We start from the raw sequence: 19,468 nt of genomic DNA, 5'->3' as shown, positions 1-19,468 counted from the left end.
TGGAGTTACAGCTCCAAGTAACCTACTCCTCCGTGGTTTCCTTGGGGAATCCATGGCTCGAAGCTGCTCAGCACCTGGTTGGCACATGGGTGTATTTACTCAGCTCCCCAGGTGCTGTCATGGTAGTGAAGGATCAGATCAGATGTATCGAGCACAGCCTTAGAAAAGGCATCAAAAGGAGACAGTAACTGATTGCACAGTTAACCTCACCCCACAAACAAGACTTTTTAATCCTGTCACCGCTAAACTAAGGGGCTTATTTGGAAACTTTTAAAACTTAAGTGTCAGGAAAGATGCACAGAGCACTGGGTCTACAACCGGCCCAGCACCATATATTAATAGTAATACATGTAACTGAAACCATTTTTTAACTGTATTTTTTAACTGCCTGAGCCCCTTCCTCTGTGCCCCACTCCCTGTCCCCCCCAACTGCTGCAAACTGGAGCAGAGAAAATACCACAAAACAGCCCAGGTATGAAAGAGAGGTCTTTATTCCATTTCACTAACTCCATTTACAGGTATCTGTGTTCAAGGACTCTCGTTAAAAGTACTGAGATTAATTTAATGTAAACATTGACCTTTTTGTGCAACATGTGCCAACCCATGCAGCGAGTACAGCCAGACAGGAACAGAACGGTCAAATGATTTCTACAGTAGGTTTCTTCTACAAAGCAATTATACAAACAACATAAAAAATATGTACTTTTTCATAAAATAAATAATTCCCCATCTAACTGAAGACTATAAAACAGGACAGAAAATAACCAGCAATTTATTTGGGGGGGGGTGTTCCTTGATTATTTCTCACATTTGCCCATTTCTGCTGCTACTTTTCCCTTGCCTTTAAGAAAATAGTTCTACAAGGTACAATTAAATATTTTTAGTGATTGCTTTGCTTTATTTGTGAATACTTTGAAAGCATCTAATCACTGAACATATTAGAAAGAATCAAAAATTTTAATTAAAAACTAAGCCCAAATACCATGCCAAACAGTCCAGAAACAGATCATAATTTGCACTGCTCTCCTCACCATCCCCTTTATATTAACATCACTGCTATTCTTAGTAATGATGCTTGCAAAAATAAATCCTTTGTACAGTCCAGAAATCTGAAATTCACCCTTTTGATTACTGTTAGAGAGAATTATCATGAGAAACAGAAAAGACACAAGGTCATAACTTCTACATCTCAGACCAGTTGTGTCTTGCTTTTGAGCTACAAACCTTACAAATGAAAGCTGAGAATGTTTTGAATGACCCATTCAATAAATTCATTTTCCAGAAGTCTTATGTTCATTCTCTACTTGAACAAAATTAGTCCCTCAAAAGTTACCAATTCAGCGTATTTCCAGCTTTTAGCAGGGCACTCTTTTCAAGATGATGAAAAGGTAATTCAGGACATTAGGTTCAATTACCATCAATCAGATTCACATAACAGAAATACTGATTAAATTGCTATGGAAGTAAAAATAACACACATGTTTGCTGGTTAGAAATATCTTTTTTTTTTTAATTACTATTTATGCACTGTGAGAACTAAAACCAAATGATGCTTTCTTGATGGTACAGAAGTTTCCCCAAGTGTAATTTTCAGAAAGCCTTCACTAGTGGGTTATTAATGAAAATACTTCAAGAGCTGTTCTATTCATAAGATGCTTGTGCACAAGTCTCAGGTCTAGCGCCTTGCTTTTTAATGCTATGCAATACCCTTCCTAAATCCCCATTTTGAGATTTTTTTAAAAAAAAAACAAAACAAAAAAAAAGTCCTCAGTTGCCTTCAAATTTAGGCCTGACCAACTCTTTCAGGCTTAGCATGCCATCATCAGCCAGGGTCCATCAGTTTGATACAAGCTTTTCTGTGGGTTGTGGAACAAAATGGGCAGCAGAACTTCCATCCAGTGTCCTCCTGGGACTGGATATCCTTGCTATGAACAGAGAGCAAGGCCGCTTCCCCTGGAGCACGTACCTAGAATGGGCTTTCCTTTTTGATTAATCCAGCAAAGTTTACTTCAGAACTCCACACGTAGACACTGAGCCCTGAAACCTCAGTATCTCCCCTCTCTCTTCTTCAGCTCTTAGTCTCCAGGGCTAGAAGATTACTCTATGTTTCCTCCCCCCATTCACATTTATGAATTCCAGAAGGTCATTTTAAACAAATCCCATCAAATTGAACCAAATCCAATTTGATTAGGTAAAGGGAGTTCTGGGCTTCCAGACCCTTCTCATTCCATTACTTTTGTTCATTGACAGTTTTCTTGAAAGTATCAAGAATTTATTTATATTAATCCTTTTTTGCAGTAAGCGGGATGCAAAATTGAATTATATTTCTAAGTCATTATCTAAATATTGTGGTAATTTCTGTAAGCAGACAGAGTAGTATTGGGAATTAAATGTAAGAAGGAAATAGAAGTGTAATGGTTTCCTTTAATAGAAGAAAGCAGCACCATTCTTTTACTGATGTACTGAGACCAATCAACCTTCTTGCACCTTCCCATATTCCTTCAAAAGGGAACTGGAGCATCAATTTGGATGCAGCTGTTCTTAGAAGAGACACTGGTGGGGACTGGTGATCCACTTCAAGATCAGTACCAACACAGCTACTGAAGTAATAACACTATCATTTAATTTTAGAGTAACCAATAGTACATCTTGCTGAAGTACACGGTAAAGCCAACTGACAGATACAGTTTTAAGAGTAAGAACTGCTTGTTTAGGGGGAAGAGATTCTATTTGCCTATTAAGAGATTTCTGCCACCTGTCCTTTTCCTTGATTTCTGTCAAACCAAGGAAAAAACTTGAAGAACTGCTAAAAGGCTTCTTCTGACATACAGCTTATTCTATTACTACGAGAATTAAACTTTTTTAATTGTGGAAAAGTACAAAATTTCCGTAACTGGAATGGAGTTTTCATGCAGCTGTTTGCAAGGAAAACTTAAGTAAAAGGACTAGCCTGGTATTAAAATCAAAGCACCCATTTTTAACAGTTTTCTGTCTACTATAAAACATACACATATTCCAGGGACCCATTTCTGAAGCACCAATTAAATTATTTCCTTGCAAAAGTCAGAGCTGAGTTTCACGGCTGTTACTTAAGTGACGCTGACAGACACACACTCCCCTCCTGTCACCCAGCTCTGCTCTCATCACACCCCAGCAGTTCATTCCTATCCAGTGGCTCTTTCTTGGCACCCAGTGCCAGTATTCCGGAAGCCACACAATAAATCTGATCAGGGGAAAAAGCAATCCAAATCAAAACTAACATTCCTTTCCTTTTTCTCTCCCCCAAAGAAAAATTTCCCTCATGCCTTAAGACGTAGGTCTTTTTGCAGTTACCTTGGCTCCTACACAAGTTACCCTAGGTTTGCTCAGTCTCTCTAAAATATTCCTCTTGAAGCTGAAGTTACGTCCAAGCTTTCAAAACAAGGCTCCTCGTGGAATCTGCGCTCATCACAGAAGGAACACAATTCTGAAGAAATGCTATGGTTTCTTTGTACCAAGTCTAGCCACCTCAATTTTCAAAAGGATCACTTAATGATACCAATACATTTGTTAATTAATAAGACCTGAAAAACCCCGCATTATTTAAAAACTCCCTTAATAGATAACAATTTATTACATTTGCATTAAAAAAGCAAAATAGTATATATAATCCAGGTAATTGAGGTCACATATATAAAAATTTATTAGACAACACAATTTAAGCTCTCCATCAGAAAACTACATACCATTTTTATGAAATCCCTGAACTTGATTTTCATTTTTATGTTTCCAGGCCGAAATGTTGCAAGTTGCATTTTGACCAAATACTGTACTATGTAGTTTTGCTTTTTGGAAACAGGATTGCTTCTCCGGAGATTTTGTTCTCAGCAACTGACTGTCCTTATGGCTTAAAACAGAACACTCCTAGGTTAATAAGGAAAAGTTGATTTTAATACCATTTTCACAAAAATTCCCCAAAAGAAACAAGATCCAAACTTACGATCTGAAAATTTCAACTTACAATTAGTACCTTAGCCTCCCATCTCTCCCCTTCTAAAATAAAAGGGAAAGCAAAGATAATGTTTTCTCTGCACTAATCTTTGAGACATGCTGTCAGCAAGAACCTCATTCAGAGCGTGAGTGCTCTGAAAGGAGCCAGACTGGATTCTTTCAGCCAGCAACGTCCACGCTTTTTTCTTTTCATTCTCTGGGGGTTCTCTGTTGTGAGAGTTGAATGAAGCCCTGAATGCCTCCCCACTTAAATCCTAATCCAAAATGCAAATTTGGGCATAGTCAGGATCTAGCAACTGAAAGACTAGCAGTGGGAGAAGACAGCTGCATGATGCTGGAGAGCCTCTAGGACAAGTTTGGTGTTAGACAATTGATTCTGGTAAATACATTCACGCGTACAATCCATGTCCAGCAGGGTGACTGGGGCAAGACCTCAGAGTAGATGGGTATTTTGACAAGCTAAAGATAAAATATATCCACGTATTCTTCCTCTAAGGGCACGGTTATCCTAATGTTAAATGAGCAGAGCTCAAAATTTGATGTCAATGCTCTGTAAGACACCATCAATCTGCTCTTTACCTTGGCAGAGAAGCGGCTACTAGTATGTCAGACACAGAAGTGAAGTCAGGGCTTGAGTCTTTTTATAACCTGGTACTACTGCTCAGTACTGTCTCCCCTTCAACGACTGTAAACAATGCCAAGCAGTAGACCATAAGTTTATAAGAAAGACCATATTCACTAAGTGAGAGGAGATGATCTTTTCCCCCTCCTCCAGAGAAACTAGCCTTGCTTCCTGTTCTCCAGAAGAATCATAGAATGTTTTGGGTTGGAAGGGACCCCTAGAGGTCATCTAGTCCAACCCCCCTGCAGTGAGCAGGGACACCGCTAACTAGATCAGGTTGCTCAGAGCCCCGTCCAACCTGGCCTTGAACGCTTCCAGGGATGGGGCCTCCACTACCTCTCTGGGCAACCTGTTTCAGTGTTTCACCAAGTAGAACTCCTTCCCATTAGTCACAAGATTAAAAGCTGGGGAGCCTTGCTAGATAGGTATTGTCTTTTGTAGTTTGTTTTGGTTTTAAGATAGGTCATCAGAGGGCTTGTAATCAAAGGACTGTACCTAACCAGAAAGTGCCCCACCAAATCATCATGCCAGGTATGGTCTAGGAAACTTGAGGCTAGTTTATGAAAAGAAGTAGCAGACAATTTTTCCCCAAAAATGTGCTGAAATTACCTTTGCCTTTGCCACAGAACACAATTTTATTGCCAGCTTACAATATCTGCCTGCATTTATTCCTTGTTTTCAAGATAATACTTGAAACGATGCTACATGCTCTCTGTCATCACCCAACAATCTCTCCCCTCACTCAGGCTCCTGAGTAAAATAGGGAATGCAACTGAGTAAAATACGGAACGGATGCTTTAGATAGAAAGCCTATTACTTTTGTATCATAACTGAATTCCTACCTTTGTTCTAAGAAGCTGAGATTTATTCTGAAACACGTTAGGATTCACATCATTTTCTCTGCAACTGTTCTCAGCCCCCGCGGTATCCATAATGCTGCTTCCACAAGTCTGTGTATTATAACCACTGTCCACCTGAAATCAAGAAGCAGGGCTTTAAAAATGTACTGCAATTTATCACCAATAAACCCTTTAGATTCTCACACCTGATATGACTTGCTTAACAAAACTTAATCCAACAAACCAACTACCACCTGTTAATAACAAAAGCAAATTGTAAACGCATCTGGTGGAATCAGTTTGGATTAAGTTAAATGTATTACTGTACACAGTAACACAAAAAACATTTATAATCACTATGGTGACTCCACTGAAAGAGAAAAAATACTTCCAGAATGGCATACATACTAAAAGTTAGCATGTCGAGCTCAGTTTTACAGAGAAGCAAGAAAATATTTTTATTTTTACCTGAATACTACTGTTGTCACAAGGAATCGCGCTGCTTTCTGCAAGAGGTGACATGCACATGCGAGAGTTTTCAATACTGAAAGTAATCCCTGTCATAAAGCTGGTCATCGGTGCATTGCTATTGCCAATTGTTTCTTTTATCCAAGTGTTTTCCTCTGACACTTCAGCTGCATCAGCCATATCTACAGTATTATTTTCCTTTGAGCCTTCTATATCCTGAAATGACGACAACCTTTGATGACAAGCTTCCGAGTGATCTGGTGCAATAGACACAGTTGCTACCACGAGATGTGTACCACATGAGAAAGTATCACCATCTTGCTGACATAACTTTATTCCATTATCCATTTCTGGGAACCGAGCTTCAGCTGGAGAAGCATTTTCCTTGTCTTCCTCATCCTCACCGTGACTTTCAACTGCAATTGGTATTCTAATGACAGAAGTCTGATACTGGGCAGTTCCTCTACATGCTCCAAGCCTCATAGGAGAACAATTTTTAATTGGAGAACAACCATCTATATAAGGACTTCTTGTACTTGGGGGTGTCATTCTATTCGAGGAAGAAGGAATGTCTGGAGAACAAAATGTAAGTTTTCTTTGGTCTGTCCACAGAAGAAAGAAAGAAGAAAAAAAAAACCAAAGCTGTTCTATTAGATATCAGATGGAATTAACATCATCGTCCTCAAAACCCTACAGTTCTTCAGATAATTACAGCCAACTACATAGTGTTTCACTGAGCACTGCACCTCCCGGCTCCAAGGGGGAGTTTAAACTGCATTTAAACTATCATGGTAAAGGCAAGTTTTTATCCCATTTTTACCACAAAATTTGTTTCCTATGAGAGTTTTTTTGTATTAGAGGCCTTGCATTTTCAAACGGCAATACCACACACTGTTCACAGGAAAAAGGTGTGAAGGCTGGCTTTCTTCCAAAAAAAAAAAAAAAGTTACACAATCTATAAGCACTTAAAATAAACTGGGCTAGCAATAAAATTGTCAAGAAAATCAAACCTATGCAATCTCCATATATAACTCTGTTGAAATACCACAAGGCTCATCAGAGCAAAGTCATAGCATTAAGTCTTTCCAGGCAATGGACAAAACATAAAATGCTGACGTTTTCTAGAGCAACGAGGACACAAAATGTTCGTGATTTCTTCACTAGTCAGTTTCATTTCAAATAATCTTGATGATTACATGATTTGAAAACTCAAGCTAAACATTCTTTGACCAATTAAAATGCTTCAGGTTGGGCCAAATCAGAATTGTGACCTCACGTAGTTCAGGCATATGGCTTTAAATCCCCTCCTCACACTAGATTAATCCCTTTTTTATTTATTATCATTCCTATTAGGTCTCAATTCCTTCTTCTAAAACATTTTCCCTAGTTGATTTTTTGCAAGCAGATACACTTCACTGTTTCACATCATTAAGATATTTCACTCCTAAACAGTAAATCTGTCATGCGGGAGGAGACTGCTGGTTTGCCAAGCACAGTAACTTGTCTCCGAACAGAAAAAGCTTCCAGTAAGAATGCAGCACTTTTTATAAGAAAAATATCTAAACCAAGAAAGAATAACGCATATACAATTAAACCATACCTGACAGTGGTGTCTTTCTTATGTGAAAAGCAATTGGTGAAAAAGTAGGAGAACCATTGTGTGCAGGAGACCCCTCTGGAAACGTGGGACTCGTTATACTTCCAAGACTATAAGCCCTTGCTCCTCCCTGAATAGGACTTGAGGAAAACTGACCCTACAGTTAAAAAAAAACAAAACACAAACATATATTTCATAATGTAAACTTTGACTAGTATTTATATATAAAAAGTGTTCAAATTAAAAAGCTTGATATGGTAGCACCGAGGAAAACTAATCCTGTACAACTGCACAGCAACAATCTCTATTAGTTTAGCTTAAATACTCCAGCTGCAACTCTTCACTTGGACTTTATGCCTCTAACATAGGAAAAGAACAATGGACTCAAATTGTCACATAATACCAACTAAGACTATAATATCCGTTATATTTAAGAACTATGATAAGCCTAAACAGGGAATTAATGCTATCCGTGTATATAGTCAAGCATTTAATCTCAATTTCTTACTCCTTACAGTGCAGATGAAATCCAGCCACTATATTTTAATGGAATCCGTATTATCTGAATTATTTAGCTCGGGAACGGACAAAGTACTTTTTTTTTCTTAAGAAAAAAATAATAGTGGTTGTGGTCTTGCTTAAGAGTAAGGTACAAAAAGAAAAGTCACTTCTAGCAATATAATTATGTTGTAGGAATTCCTTACTAGGTTACCATAGCAAGGATTTATATTTTTTTTTTTTAAAGCCACATTCTTGCTGGGGTACCTTTTTTCCTGTGCACTTCAGCTGCCAAACAGATGAAACCATAACTACCTAAACCAGTTTAGCTGTGCTATGTCCACCCGGGAATAAAATTAATCTTGCTCAATTTGAAAAAAAAAAACCCAGCCATTATGTTCTGTGTTCTAATAAATGTCTATTCATCTGAAATATCTGGTCAATGGAAAAGACAAAAGCAGATTTAGCACTGCATGCAAAGATCCAGCAAGTCTTGTATATGCATCAATTCCAACACAAAATTAAAGCATAATTCCTTCTATACAAAATAGCAGCAGCAGAGCATAATGATTTGATGCAATAGGAATTTTGTAATATATTCTTTCAAGACTTTCTCTGTTCACATAAATTTTTTCTGCAGTTAGAATTTGGAAAAAAAAAACCCAAACCAACAAACACCTTTGGTCTAAGACCTACTCTCTCATAAAGCAGTTGTAGCTTGTTAGAAACACGGTTCTTCATCTCCTGAAGTCTGTTAGAACACAGAATCAGTACAGCGTGCTCTAAGAACTACTCTTGTGCCAGCTAAGTCACATCCTATCCAAAACAGGCTACTTACTGAACTAGATGTTTCCAGAGGGCTTCTGCACCGGACTGGAGATATGTCAATTGAACAAAGCACTCCAAGTGGCTGACTACCACATGGACTACGCAGAGAAGGGGACAAACACTCAGACACACTTCCATTTTCTTCTAAAAAGAGTTTTCTTCTGAGTGATGAAGAGCTCAGATTTTCTTGAGACTGATCTGCAAATTCATCAGCTCTAAAATATTCACCTAGAAACATGGAGAAGTCATTCTCAATAAGAATGCAAAAAAAACCAAAAAACAAACCTTCCACTACAGGGACATACATAACTGAATTAAAACATCTAATCCAATTTACCAATACAGCAAGGAATTTATCCAATTTAAGCACCTATCCCAAAGGATCACTTGTTATCACAGGAAGTCTACTTGGTCTACCAAGGTTCCACTTCTGCCTATCATCCTTTAATATCAATATTTACATCTAAAAAACACTGGCTAGCATGTACTTAATGGCCTTTTCCCCAAATTGCATTATTCTTCATATCTGAGCCGTATAAAAGGGTTTATTACACTACCCAAGCAAAACTAGATCCCCTTTTTCAGGTCTCTCATATGTTTTGATAGTCATTGTGATACATTAAAGGCAAACCAGATTCAACTCTAAGAAAGTCAAAGCAGTTAGCAGTTTATAGTAGACGAGCATACTGATGTTAACAAAGACCCATTAAAATATGCTGAGACTTACCAGATTATTTTAGTTTTTGCTTTTGCTCTATTCTAATTGGATATTTCTTATAGAAGAAACTTTTCATGAATTCACAAACTATGCATTGATGGAAGCATTTGCTAAGACGAAACACAAAAGCAATAGATATGGTTCTGGTTTTCTGTTTTAATTCTGGTGACCCACAACCAGGGTTGTGAACTTCAATGCTGGGAGAGGAGCATGCAGCCAAAAACCTCTGAGCTGGCTATACCCCCTATTGCCATATATGCACTGGCCTTTCTAGCCCCCTTGCCTGTGAATCTGGCAGCAACTGATGGATATAGCAGTCATAGCCAGACAGTGAATTTGGACTCCCCCATCAGCTTTTTTCCCCACCACACAAATTCTAGTCACTGCCATGGCTTCCACTAAATTAAAGGCACAAATTATAGCATAGCTTTGCTCAAGGCAAGGTTGGGCTATGAGCCTCGTGGCCAGCAATCTGTAAGTGAAACAGCTTTGCTAAGTTAAATAACTGCTGTGTTTGGGGGAGGCAGGAGGTGTCTTCTGCCACCTACCTTTTATACATTCAGAATTGTTACTAAATTTCCAGTTGTCCTCCACATCCCTCCTCTTATCTTTATATCTACACTCAAATCATATTAAGTCCCATGCAACATGCAGTCATTGTCTATTTGGACTTAAAACTTTCATTCATACATTAGGTTTTCAATGTCGTAAGACAAAAAAATCCCAGCAAACAATACAGAAACAAGTTTTTTAGACATTCATAATGAAATTTAGATATTACACGACATACCTAGTATTTTCTCTAAGTTAAAATCCACTGGCAAAGACAGTACTGTCTGACAAGAGGCTGCAATGAATAAAACCAACAAAATTAGCTTGCAGTGACCTTTTAGTAAAATTGTAGAAACAAAAATTCACTTTCAAATTGCACTGCAGTTGAGCTGTTTAAGTTACAGTTGCACTAAGGAAAAGTGTTAAAGCTAGGATTCTGATTCAACAACACTATGTACAGCACACTCAGGCCTAGAGATAAAAAACCAAGGGTGTAACATAAAAGGCTTGAGAGAGGCATTCTTAACTGAGGAGAGAGGTCTCTGAAGAAAGGAAGGATTCAAAAGGAAATGGGAAAAAGATCATCAAAACACCCTGGGGGAAAACACTGTCTATTTTATCTAAAATTAAATAGTTTGAAAGATACTTTAAGATTTCTGCTATTTAGCAGAGAAAATAATCAAGATTTTCTAACCCAAAATGATCCAACACTGAAACTGTAAGTTACCCATAAACCTGGGGCTTATATTCACTTTTTAATTCAGAAAAAGCACACACATTGACTTGGAAAAAATGCACTTTACAGTCTACAGAAGACTTCAGCTTTTACTTCCGAAAAAATACAAAAGCGTATAATAGAATTAAAAGACTATGAGAAATGGGCATTAAAATTAATAGCTCCATACAGTTCAAGAAAAGTTATTTCTACAGGAATATTAACAAAAAAAACCATCATTCCCTTTTGAAATTAAGTAGCCATGAAAAAATGGGTTATCTTGCTTCAGAGAAAGCCTGTAATTTCAGACATTGCCTTTTACCCACCATTGCATTTCCCAGGCTGCAAAGTTAGCTGTCTTCCAATTGGAGAAATGTTTAGATCTATGGCTGTAAAACAAATAAGAACTGAAATTTAAGCATGCATTGCATACAGAGTTTTGAAATCTAGCAGCAGTAAGTTACAAAATTTAATACAACTAAACAAAATTTTTGCATCAAAGTTTGGAAGACATTACAAAGGAGTACTGAAGAAAGGTTACCATTATAGTTGATTAAGAGAATTTCAGCACCTTTCTATTAGAAAAAAAAGCTTAGTGAAGTAGCATCAACTTTGCACAGATCTTTGTCTCCCGCAGCCTCCTCTACATTACAGAGATTTAAATCCAACTCAGTTTATGCTTAACCAAACAGGTGGTGTTCAAGAAAAACAATTTCCATAAAATCATGCAGTCTGATGAAGACAAAGATGAAGAATCTAACACTCCACTCTTTTTATACAGCTAAGGAACATATTACACCATTTTCTTTCACCACTCACTTTCCCAGGTTTAGGATTCTGGCTCTGCCCAAGAAGTGACAATGTTACAACTGACAATTAAAAAAACACTGTCCACAACTGCATCTCGTCAAAATATTTTAACAGTTTAGCCTCTTTCAAATCTTGCAAAAATCCCCAAAAACTTATTTATTAATTTCCTACCAAACAATACTGAATGCAAACAACACTTTATAGTTGACCTGTGTCCAGCTTGTTGGTTATATATAAATTTTAATAACAGTAGCACTAATAAGAAAATCTAATACTGGTGTAAATAAAATAAATTTAGAAAATACACAACCCTGCGTACAGTGACAGTCAGCAAGCAGGACACCAAGAGGACAAAAGGAATTTACATAGCCAGTAAGGGTAGAAAAATATGGAACTCATTTCCCATATATTTGTATTGGCAGGAAAGCAGCTAGAATAAGTCAGATGTGCAGGTATCAGAAGAAAGTGTGAAGTAGAAGACTTGGCTATTACCAGTATTGATGCAGCAAAGTTGTGCTTGTAAACTAAACTGGTTGAAGACAGGATATGAAAGGAAAAGTATTTTAAGAACAGGGACCAAAATAACAAAAATGAAAAGTTATCTAAGATTCTGGATTAATAAATGATTATTAAACAAAGAAAGCATTTGGAGATAACAACTAAAAATCCATCAGTTGTACAATCTTTTATTATTGGCTCTTAAAATTTGAGGTTTAAAAAAAAAAAAGATGCTTGATAATTTCATCAAAAACTAGATTATTTTGGGTGGACACACTTATTGGCTCTTAAAATTTGAGGTTTAAAAAAAAGATGCTTGATAATTCCATCAAAAACTAGATTATTTTGGGTGGACACATAAAAGCAACTTACATTTAGTTGAACTAAACTGAGAAACTTGCTTGCCTTCATGTTCAATCCAAGGAGAAGGAACTATGAGTCTTTTCGTGAAAAACTAGAGTAGAACAGAAATAAACCATCTTTTTTAAAAGTTGGAGGCACTCAAATTTTTTTTCGTGAAAAACTAGAGTAGAACAGAAATAAACCGTCTAAGCATTTTTAAAAATTGGAGGCACTCAAATTTTTCTTCTTCAGGGTACTAATCTAAATTGAAATCATTCCTCTCGCTACTCACAGTTCTATATTTTAAGAATTTTACCTCTTCCTTCCCCCAAACCTATAAAGATAGTAATCCCTTACAGCCAAAATATATTTCATTATTTCAGGCCTAGAGAGGTTAAAGAATTTGATTTGAAGACTACTCCCCCAAGTTCTTTATGACATGTACCACCTCAGATCTTTCAAGCCTGCAGAGTGAAAATGGTACAAAAGTTTCATTTAACACTAATTACTCATTTAAAAATTTGAATTGTCTCTACCACACTTGTTGCACAGTAGTTTAACAGAATTCTTTTCAAATTTTCACTTTGTTAAGTTTTTGTATTTCAACAATTCAGCTATTTTGCTTAAGTGCTAGACATACTGCAATTTCAGTAAAAGAAGTGGACAACTAAGGCTTTTTCGCAATATAATTAGGGTATTTGGCTGAACCAGGGAGTAGTGAAACATTTATGAGTACTGGCACTTCAGTCTTTTTCTTTGAAGCAGAAACTGTATCTGCTGTCACAGTTGCACTCTAGAACACCTTGATGATGAGGAGATGAACACTACTACGTAGCTTCAAGAAATACATGGCAAATCCTGTTCTCACAATAAAAACAAGACTCAAAGCAAATGAAAAAAACTCAGCTTGAAACACCCGATTATTAAAAGCGTAATTTTTATCAGAGACATGGTTTCAAGCTGTTCAGCTGCATAATCCATTAGCTTATGCCTCACAAAGAAGAAATACCCTTTGTAATACACATTTAGAACAATACAGTATCTTAGCTGCAGGTCAACTACATATCACCTTTATGGAATCATAAACCATTTTTTGTTTATAGGGCCAGAAACTAATAACAGCATGATACAGTAGAAAAAGGTCAAACACTAAGGAAGACTTCCTAATTAGAGTCTTATTTTTTCAAATAGAAATAACATTGAAGATTTCTATAGTGATGATCTGAACAATTTTCATTTTTTGGTAGACAAATGGATAGTAAAAAATAAAATGAAAAGTGGATAGAAAGAACTACAAGCAACCAGAAGAAAGTGTTGCCTCCAACTTGACTTCAGAAGAAATAAAAAGATCACCGAGGTTCTACTACATTTTTAAAATGGCAATAAAAGAAACTAAGCTACCTAACACTAACAGTTACTGCAAATCATTATCAACCATTATTTTTAACCTTAAGTTAACTACTTATAAGACTTATCTGACAGCTACATGCCCACTAGCCAAGCAACATGAAAGAAACAAAATCTGCTGGTTTGACCTATAGGTGTGTGAAAGATGATGGGAAGAAAAATACCGTATGGATTTCAACTACAACCACAGAGGATGAGGACACAAAGTTACTTTCTTACTGACCAGTATAATCAGCTTCTGGGTTTTGAAATCCTGTCACAGATCTGGATCTTTTTTGTAAGTATGTAGGCAAAACAAATCAATACTTGATAGCATAGAAAGTTTTATTACCTCTTCAATGGCTTTTTGCCTTCTGTCTTCTGTCTCCTTATCAATTCTAAGTAACAAATGAAAAAACTCAATTATCAAAGCCATCACATAATTGGAAAAAACAGTGAAGTCCAACCATTTAATCTTTTACAGATACTTAAGAGAAACATTCTATATGAAATTGCACTAAAACCTAAATCTTATGTTTTTACCATTACGTGCAACAATCTCATACTATAAATTTAGAAATATAAATGTACTTCTCAGTTACTTCAGCTCATTTGAAAAAGATCTGTACCATTTATATAAGTAATTAGCATCTTCTATATAAGTAATAAGCATCTTCTATTTACTCCTTGTAGCAGCAAGTATTTTTATCTAGACAAAAACTCAGTCATAACCTATGTTCCAAAATAATCCATTTAGTTATATTGAACTTTTCATATTAGATTTGACTATTAAGGTTGCCATGACATTTGCCTCACAAAGAATCTCACTACAAAATCAAGCAGAATGAAAAACTGAGCTGTAAGGAATAGGCAACAGACGAATACTCATGGCATGTTTGTATACTCAAATTCCTGACACAGCCCACTTTCCCAGCACAGAGTTCCCCCTTTCAAACAGCTAATCTGCCATGTTTTCTTCAGTTCAGGATACAATATCATATTTCAGTTTGAATCAATTAGCACATTCCCTTATGCAGCTTTTAACCTAGTTTTTTAAAAAACATTGTAGTTACTTCAGCCATTTTCAAATTATGTGTGAGATTCTACATTTATACTTCCTTTAATGGCCACCTTCAAGTCTCACTTTCAGTTACTACTGCATAATGTATAAACTTAAAAAAATTTTACAGGGAATATTCATCATCGTCACATAATACTTTCATACAGTTAGTACACCTGAATTACCCTTGAATAATGTTAGAAATCAGTCAGATAACAGACATAATTAGCTACACAAACACATGTAGATGTACCCAATACATCCATAAGCTTCCCCTCACAGCCCTCTTTCTTTGATGCTAATCAGACTTTGATTAGATCTTCAATACTTGGACATGCCATCTTCAACGATGTGTCCCTAGATGATGCTAAAGTGACAGTTCTATGAGGACACGTGCACAAAATTCAGTTATTGTACCAAAAAAAGCATACAACCATTGTATGTTTATGCATAGTGGATCACGAGTAATAAGCATCTTTAGAAGCCAGATTCCAAAGGAGAAGCAGGGGAACTGGGAAAACAGCTCCCATTAAAAGTGCTGGTTAGTGCAGAAGATGTTTTTGCTTTAGTGCATTAACTTCAGGAAAATAACAAAGTGAAAACATATGTATTTAACAAGAATAAAAACAAGCCAATCTTGTATGTAACTTCAAGCAACTGTGCACACAGTATGCAAGATGCAGTACAGGTTTTTTAATACTTAACATATAATAGTATAGCACACAATTTAGAAACATTCAATTTCTACCAGTAGAAATAAAAAAGGAAAAGGAAAGTTTGTGGACAAGACCGTGTCACTGTCCTGCTCTATTACTGACAAACTATTTTTCACTAACACAGCTAGCCAGAAAAAAGTTCTCTTAATCATTTTATAAGCAGTGCAATGAACACACAGCACATAGATGATGCCCAGTTTATGGAAATGGTAATACTGCACAAAATCAAGTCTACATATGATACGCAGACTTCACAAAGTGCTCACGAGCCTTCACACTGTGCTGCTACCCGAACTGTTTTCACTACATAAAGGAGAATTAATGGTTTGAAATATTTATACACCAAATTTCTTATGCTTGTGCTTCTTCGCAACTAATTGAGAAAATTACTTTTTAACAAGCACTGTTAAAATGGAGTATATAGTTTGTGTAACATTACACATGGGCATCAAAAACTCAATTCTTTTATCAGGAACTTTAATGTCAAGAGCTGTATTTATGACACTTTAGTTTCCATAAAGCAGTATTTATGAAATGTAATTAAAAATCAGTTGCCAAACAAAACCTTACATACATGCACATACATGTATTTGCATTTAACAGTTTGCAGCCACCAGAAATAATCACCTCGGTCTGTACTACACTGAAGCATGCAAGCATGGACACAGCAAATCTACACATAGACAAACCAGCCTCTTTCTAGCCATATCAGATGATGTAAAAAAAAAAAAAATACCACAGTGGGACAGGCTGAAAGGACCCACCAAGACAACACATTTGTATCTATAGGCCGTGTCACTAATCATCATTGGAATTATCACCCAAGCCATCTAAATTAAAACTAGCTTGTGTGTGTCCTAATAGGCTTCCAGAAACAATGTAACCAACTCCCTAAAAACATAAAGCTTAAGGCTTTATAACCTATACAAAGCATTAAGAGTCTGAAACCTACTGGCTGATAGAGGAAGGTCAGGGAACAAACAGATGTTAAGAAAAATAATATCGACATTAAGACATGGTGATTCACAGATACAGCTGAGGACAGTTATATTCTTTCTATATCTCTACTGGAGCAAGAAACTCATACTCCTTCTTATACCTCTTCCTGTTCAAAAAGAAAGACGTAGGTTCAGTCAGACACTAAGAACAATAGGTCTAATTCACAGTATTTTTTACAGTAAGGGTGGTGAAACCCTGGAACAGGTTGCCTAGAGAGGTGGTAGATGCCCCATTCCTGGTAACACTCACGGTCAGGTTGGATGGGGCTCTGAGCAACCTGATCTAGTTGAAGATGTCCCTGCTCATTGCAGAAGGGGTGGAATAGATGACCTTTAAGGGTCCCTTCCAACCTAAACTATTCTATGATTCTATGAATATTCAGAGGACTCTTGCCCTAAACAGCCCTCTATCTGTGTTTCATTTCACTAACAGGACTTGAAAGCCTTATAGGCATAAACAGGACAGAGGATTATTATTCTATTACTGCGGTGCTTCATGCCATGAGGTGCAATTCTTTGTGCAAGTTTGTATCTGAGAAACATATGGGAGTGTCTACATGACTCACCGTTGCGGCCTTCCCTTGACTACCTTCACCTGGCACATTGTTCTGTACCATTAGTATGTAAGGCTATCCCTCAAGGCGAGTTGTGAATACAAAGCCTGTTTTACTCATTTATTTTCCCCATGGAAGTTATTTTCAGAGAAAGCAAAAAGTCACGATCAGGATCCCCAAATTATTTCAAGTAACTAGCAGTCCCCTTCTTCTCAAAGACTGCAAGCCTGTTCATCTTCCCTCCTTCACATTAATTCCAATCTATACCTTTCAAAGAAGGTACTGGCTTACTTAGCTAACTTTCCCACCTCTACCCTTCTGCAGGAATCCCAAAGAAACCTACACTTCATAGGTCTCTGTGTGGAACACTAAGAAGATAAATTGTGTTGTGACAAGGAGCAGGAGAGGTAGCTTGGTAACAATCACTGGCAAGACATTTTCTTGCTTCCGTTGACTGCTTTTATCTGGCTGTCTTCCAAACTGCAATCAGAGTGGATCAGCAGTTCTTAACATTAAAAGAGAGCGACACAGAGGCAGCCTCATCTAAATATTATATCCACTTCAGGGACACATAAAAATCTATGTTAAAAGATTTTAATAAAAAGAGTCTTCAATTCTGTGTTGAAATGTCAATAAAGCAAAAGAACAGTGTTCTAGTATTCAAGCTAAGTTAACTGCATAAAAACAGATGGTGAGTTACCTAGCATGACTCAAATACATTGCTTGGCGTCGAACATCTTCTGAGTCAATTTCCACAGGATTTATTAGAGCAAGCTGATCAATAGACCATCTAAATTTTCCTGGTGTCTAAAAAAAGAAATGGACATCTTAATGCTTGCTAGTCTAAAAAGTTAAAAATTAAACCACAGGACAAATCTCAATGGAACAACGCAATCATAACTTCCATATAGATTCTGTCAAAAACTATCAAAAGAGTTACTAGTTAAATGACCTACTTTAAAAAAAATGAGTAAGTCAGTCAGACTTCTTTATCCCAGCAGTGGCATTTTTACAAGATAAAATAATATATAATACTGTTCAAATATCTGTTTGGAAAATGATCTACCAAGCGAGCCTTTGTAGTTTCATTAGCACAGCATCATCTCTACTGCTTATCAGAAAATAATTCCAACTGCAAACCAGAATTTAATTTGCAACTAAAAAATGTTATATAGACACAAAATCATTAACTTGATTCTGTGAATATGCAAACAGCTCATAACAGAAGCATAATTAAGTTTTACTTTCATCCAACCTGCTTAGGATGTAAGTAGGAACTGGTTTTTTTTCCACTTTAAGTGGGACAAGAACACCAACCACATCCAACAACTGCCCTTTATCTGCTTTCAGCTGCTTTTGACACTTAGCAGGTGTATGCTAATCTACTGATACACCTAATATCTAAAGAAAAAAAAAACAGGGGAGTAGGAAGACTAAGTGACAATGTTAGTATTAAAAGCAGCATACTCCACAATCAGAACACCAAATGCCACCAAAATTCTTTGGCTTAGTATGCACATTAAAGTACACTAAATAAAATACACTTTTTAATGCATTTCAGAATGGTAGTACTACATCTGTATAGTTACACAACTAAAGACTAGATCTTACAGATGAGGATTTTGTCGATTTAAAGACTGAAGGACTGGAGACAATCTGCTCCTGAAGAGTGTAATAATCACTGGGACTTTCAAAAGGATTCAGGACTGTGACTCGTCCTGGAGTTTCTGGTGTTATCTGCATTTTAGCTTCTTTTGTATCACCCATAACACTAAGCTATACCTGGAAAAAAAGAGAGGGAGAGGAAAAAAATAAGGAAAAACATAGGGAAGTCATAGTTTTTACTTTTTAGGGTTATACTGAAGGTTTTGGGAATAGATAATCATTTTTAAGGAGCTAGAAACGTTTAAAAGACTAATAAAAACGAAGTTAGCGTTAGCTTTGGCTTGGACCTACTGACACATGAAGCTGATAAACACGGCTGATATGAATAACAGCTAATAATAAATAGAACCTATGAAAACGAGAAAAGAAAGGCAACTGAAAAGGCGATTTAAAATAACAAATAAACAAACAAACAACAAAAACCACCAGACGAAACAACCCAGATATATTCCTGGAGGGCAGCTCACATACCAAACGCTGGCACTCAAGGGCTTCAGCAGTAAGAGGGTAGCAGAGGGACCACCTCCCCGGGTGCCTGCCAGCCCCTACGCTACCCACAAGCGGAGGCAAGCGCGGAAGGGAAGGGAGAGCCACAGCCCCAACGGCGGGCGG

At 36.8% G+C, this 19,468-nt stretch overlaps 1 protein-coding gene across 2 annotated transcripts; it reads right to left on the bottom strand.

The window, feature by feature from the left end:
- Positions 1–979: 979 nt before the first annotated feature.
- On the bottom strand, positions 980–18,972 carry BORA (BORA aurora kinase A activator). Of its 2 annotated transcripts, none has more exons than XM_009636809.2 (11): positions 18,803–18,972; positions 17,892–17,998; positions 14,216–14,261; positions 12,508–12,589; positions 11,154–11,216; positions 10,351–10,407; positions 8,853–9,070; positions 7,520–7,673; positions 5,920–6,521; positions 5,455–5,586; positions 980–3,903 (listed from the first exon to the last, which is right to left on the bottom strand). In XM_009636809.2, exons 1-11 carry the CDS (start codon positions 18,956–18,958, stop codon positions 3,718–3,720), a joined length of 1,803 nt encoding a protein of 600 aa, XP_009635104.1. In that variant the 5' UTR covers positions 18,959–18,972; the 3' UTR covers positions 980–3,717. The 2 variants fall into 2 exon arrangements, with proteins under 2 accessions (XP_009635104.1, XP_035748271.1); XM_035892378.1 differs by having other exon boundaries at positions 5,920–6,491.
- Positions 18,973–19,468: the final 496 nt, after the last annotated feature.

The sequence above is a fragment of the Egretta garzetta genome, unplaced genomic scaffold (assembly GCF_000687185.1).
Source record: "Egretta garzetta isolate BGI_Z169 unplaced genomic scaffold, ASM68718v1 scaffold524, whole genome shotgun sequence".
NCBI classification, from domain to species: Eukaryota; Metazoa; Chordata; class Aves; order Pelecaniformes; family Ardeidae; genus Egretta; species Egretta garzetta.
This window is presented reverse-complemented; position numbering and strand designations above follow the sequence as displayed.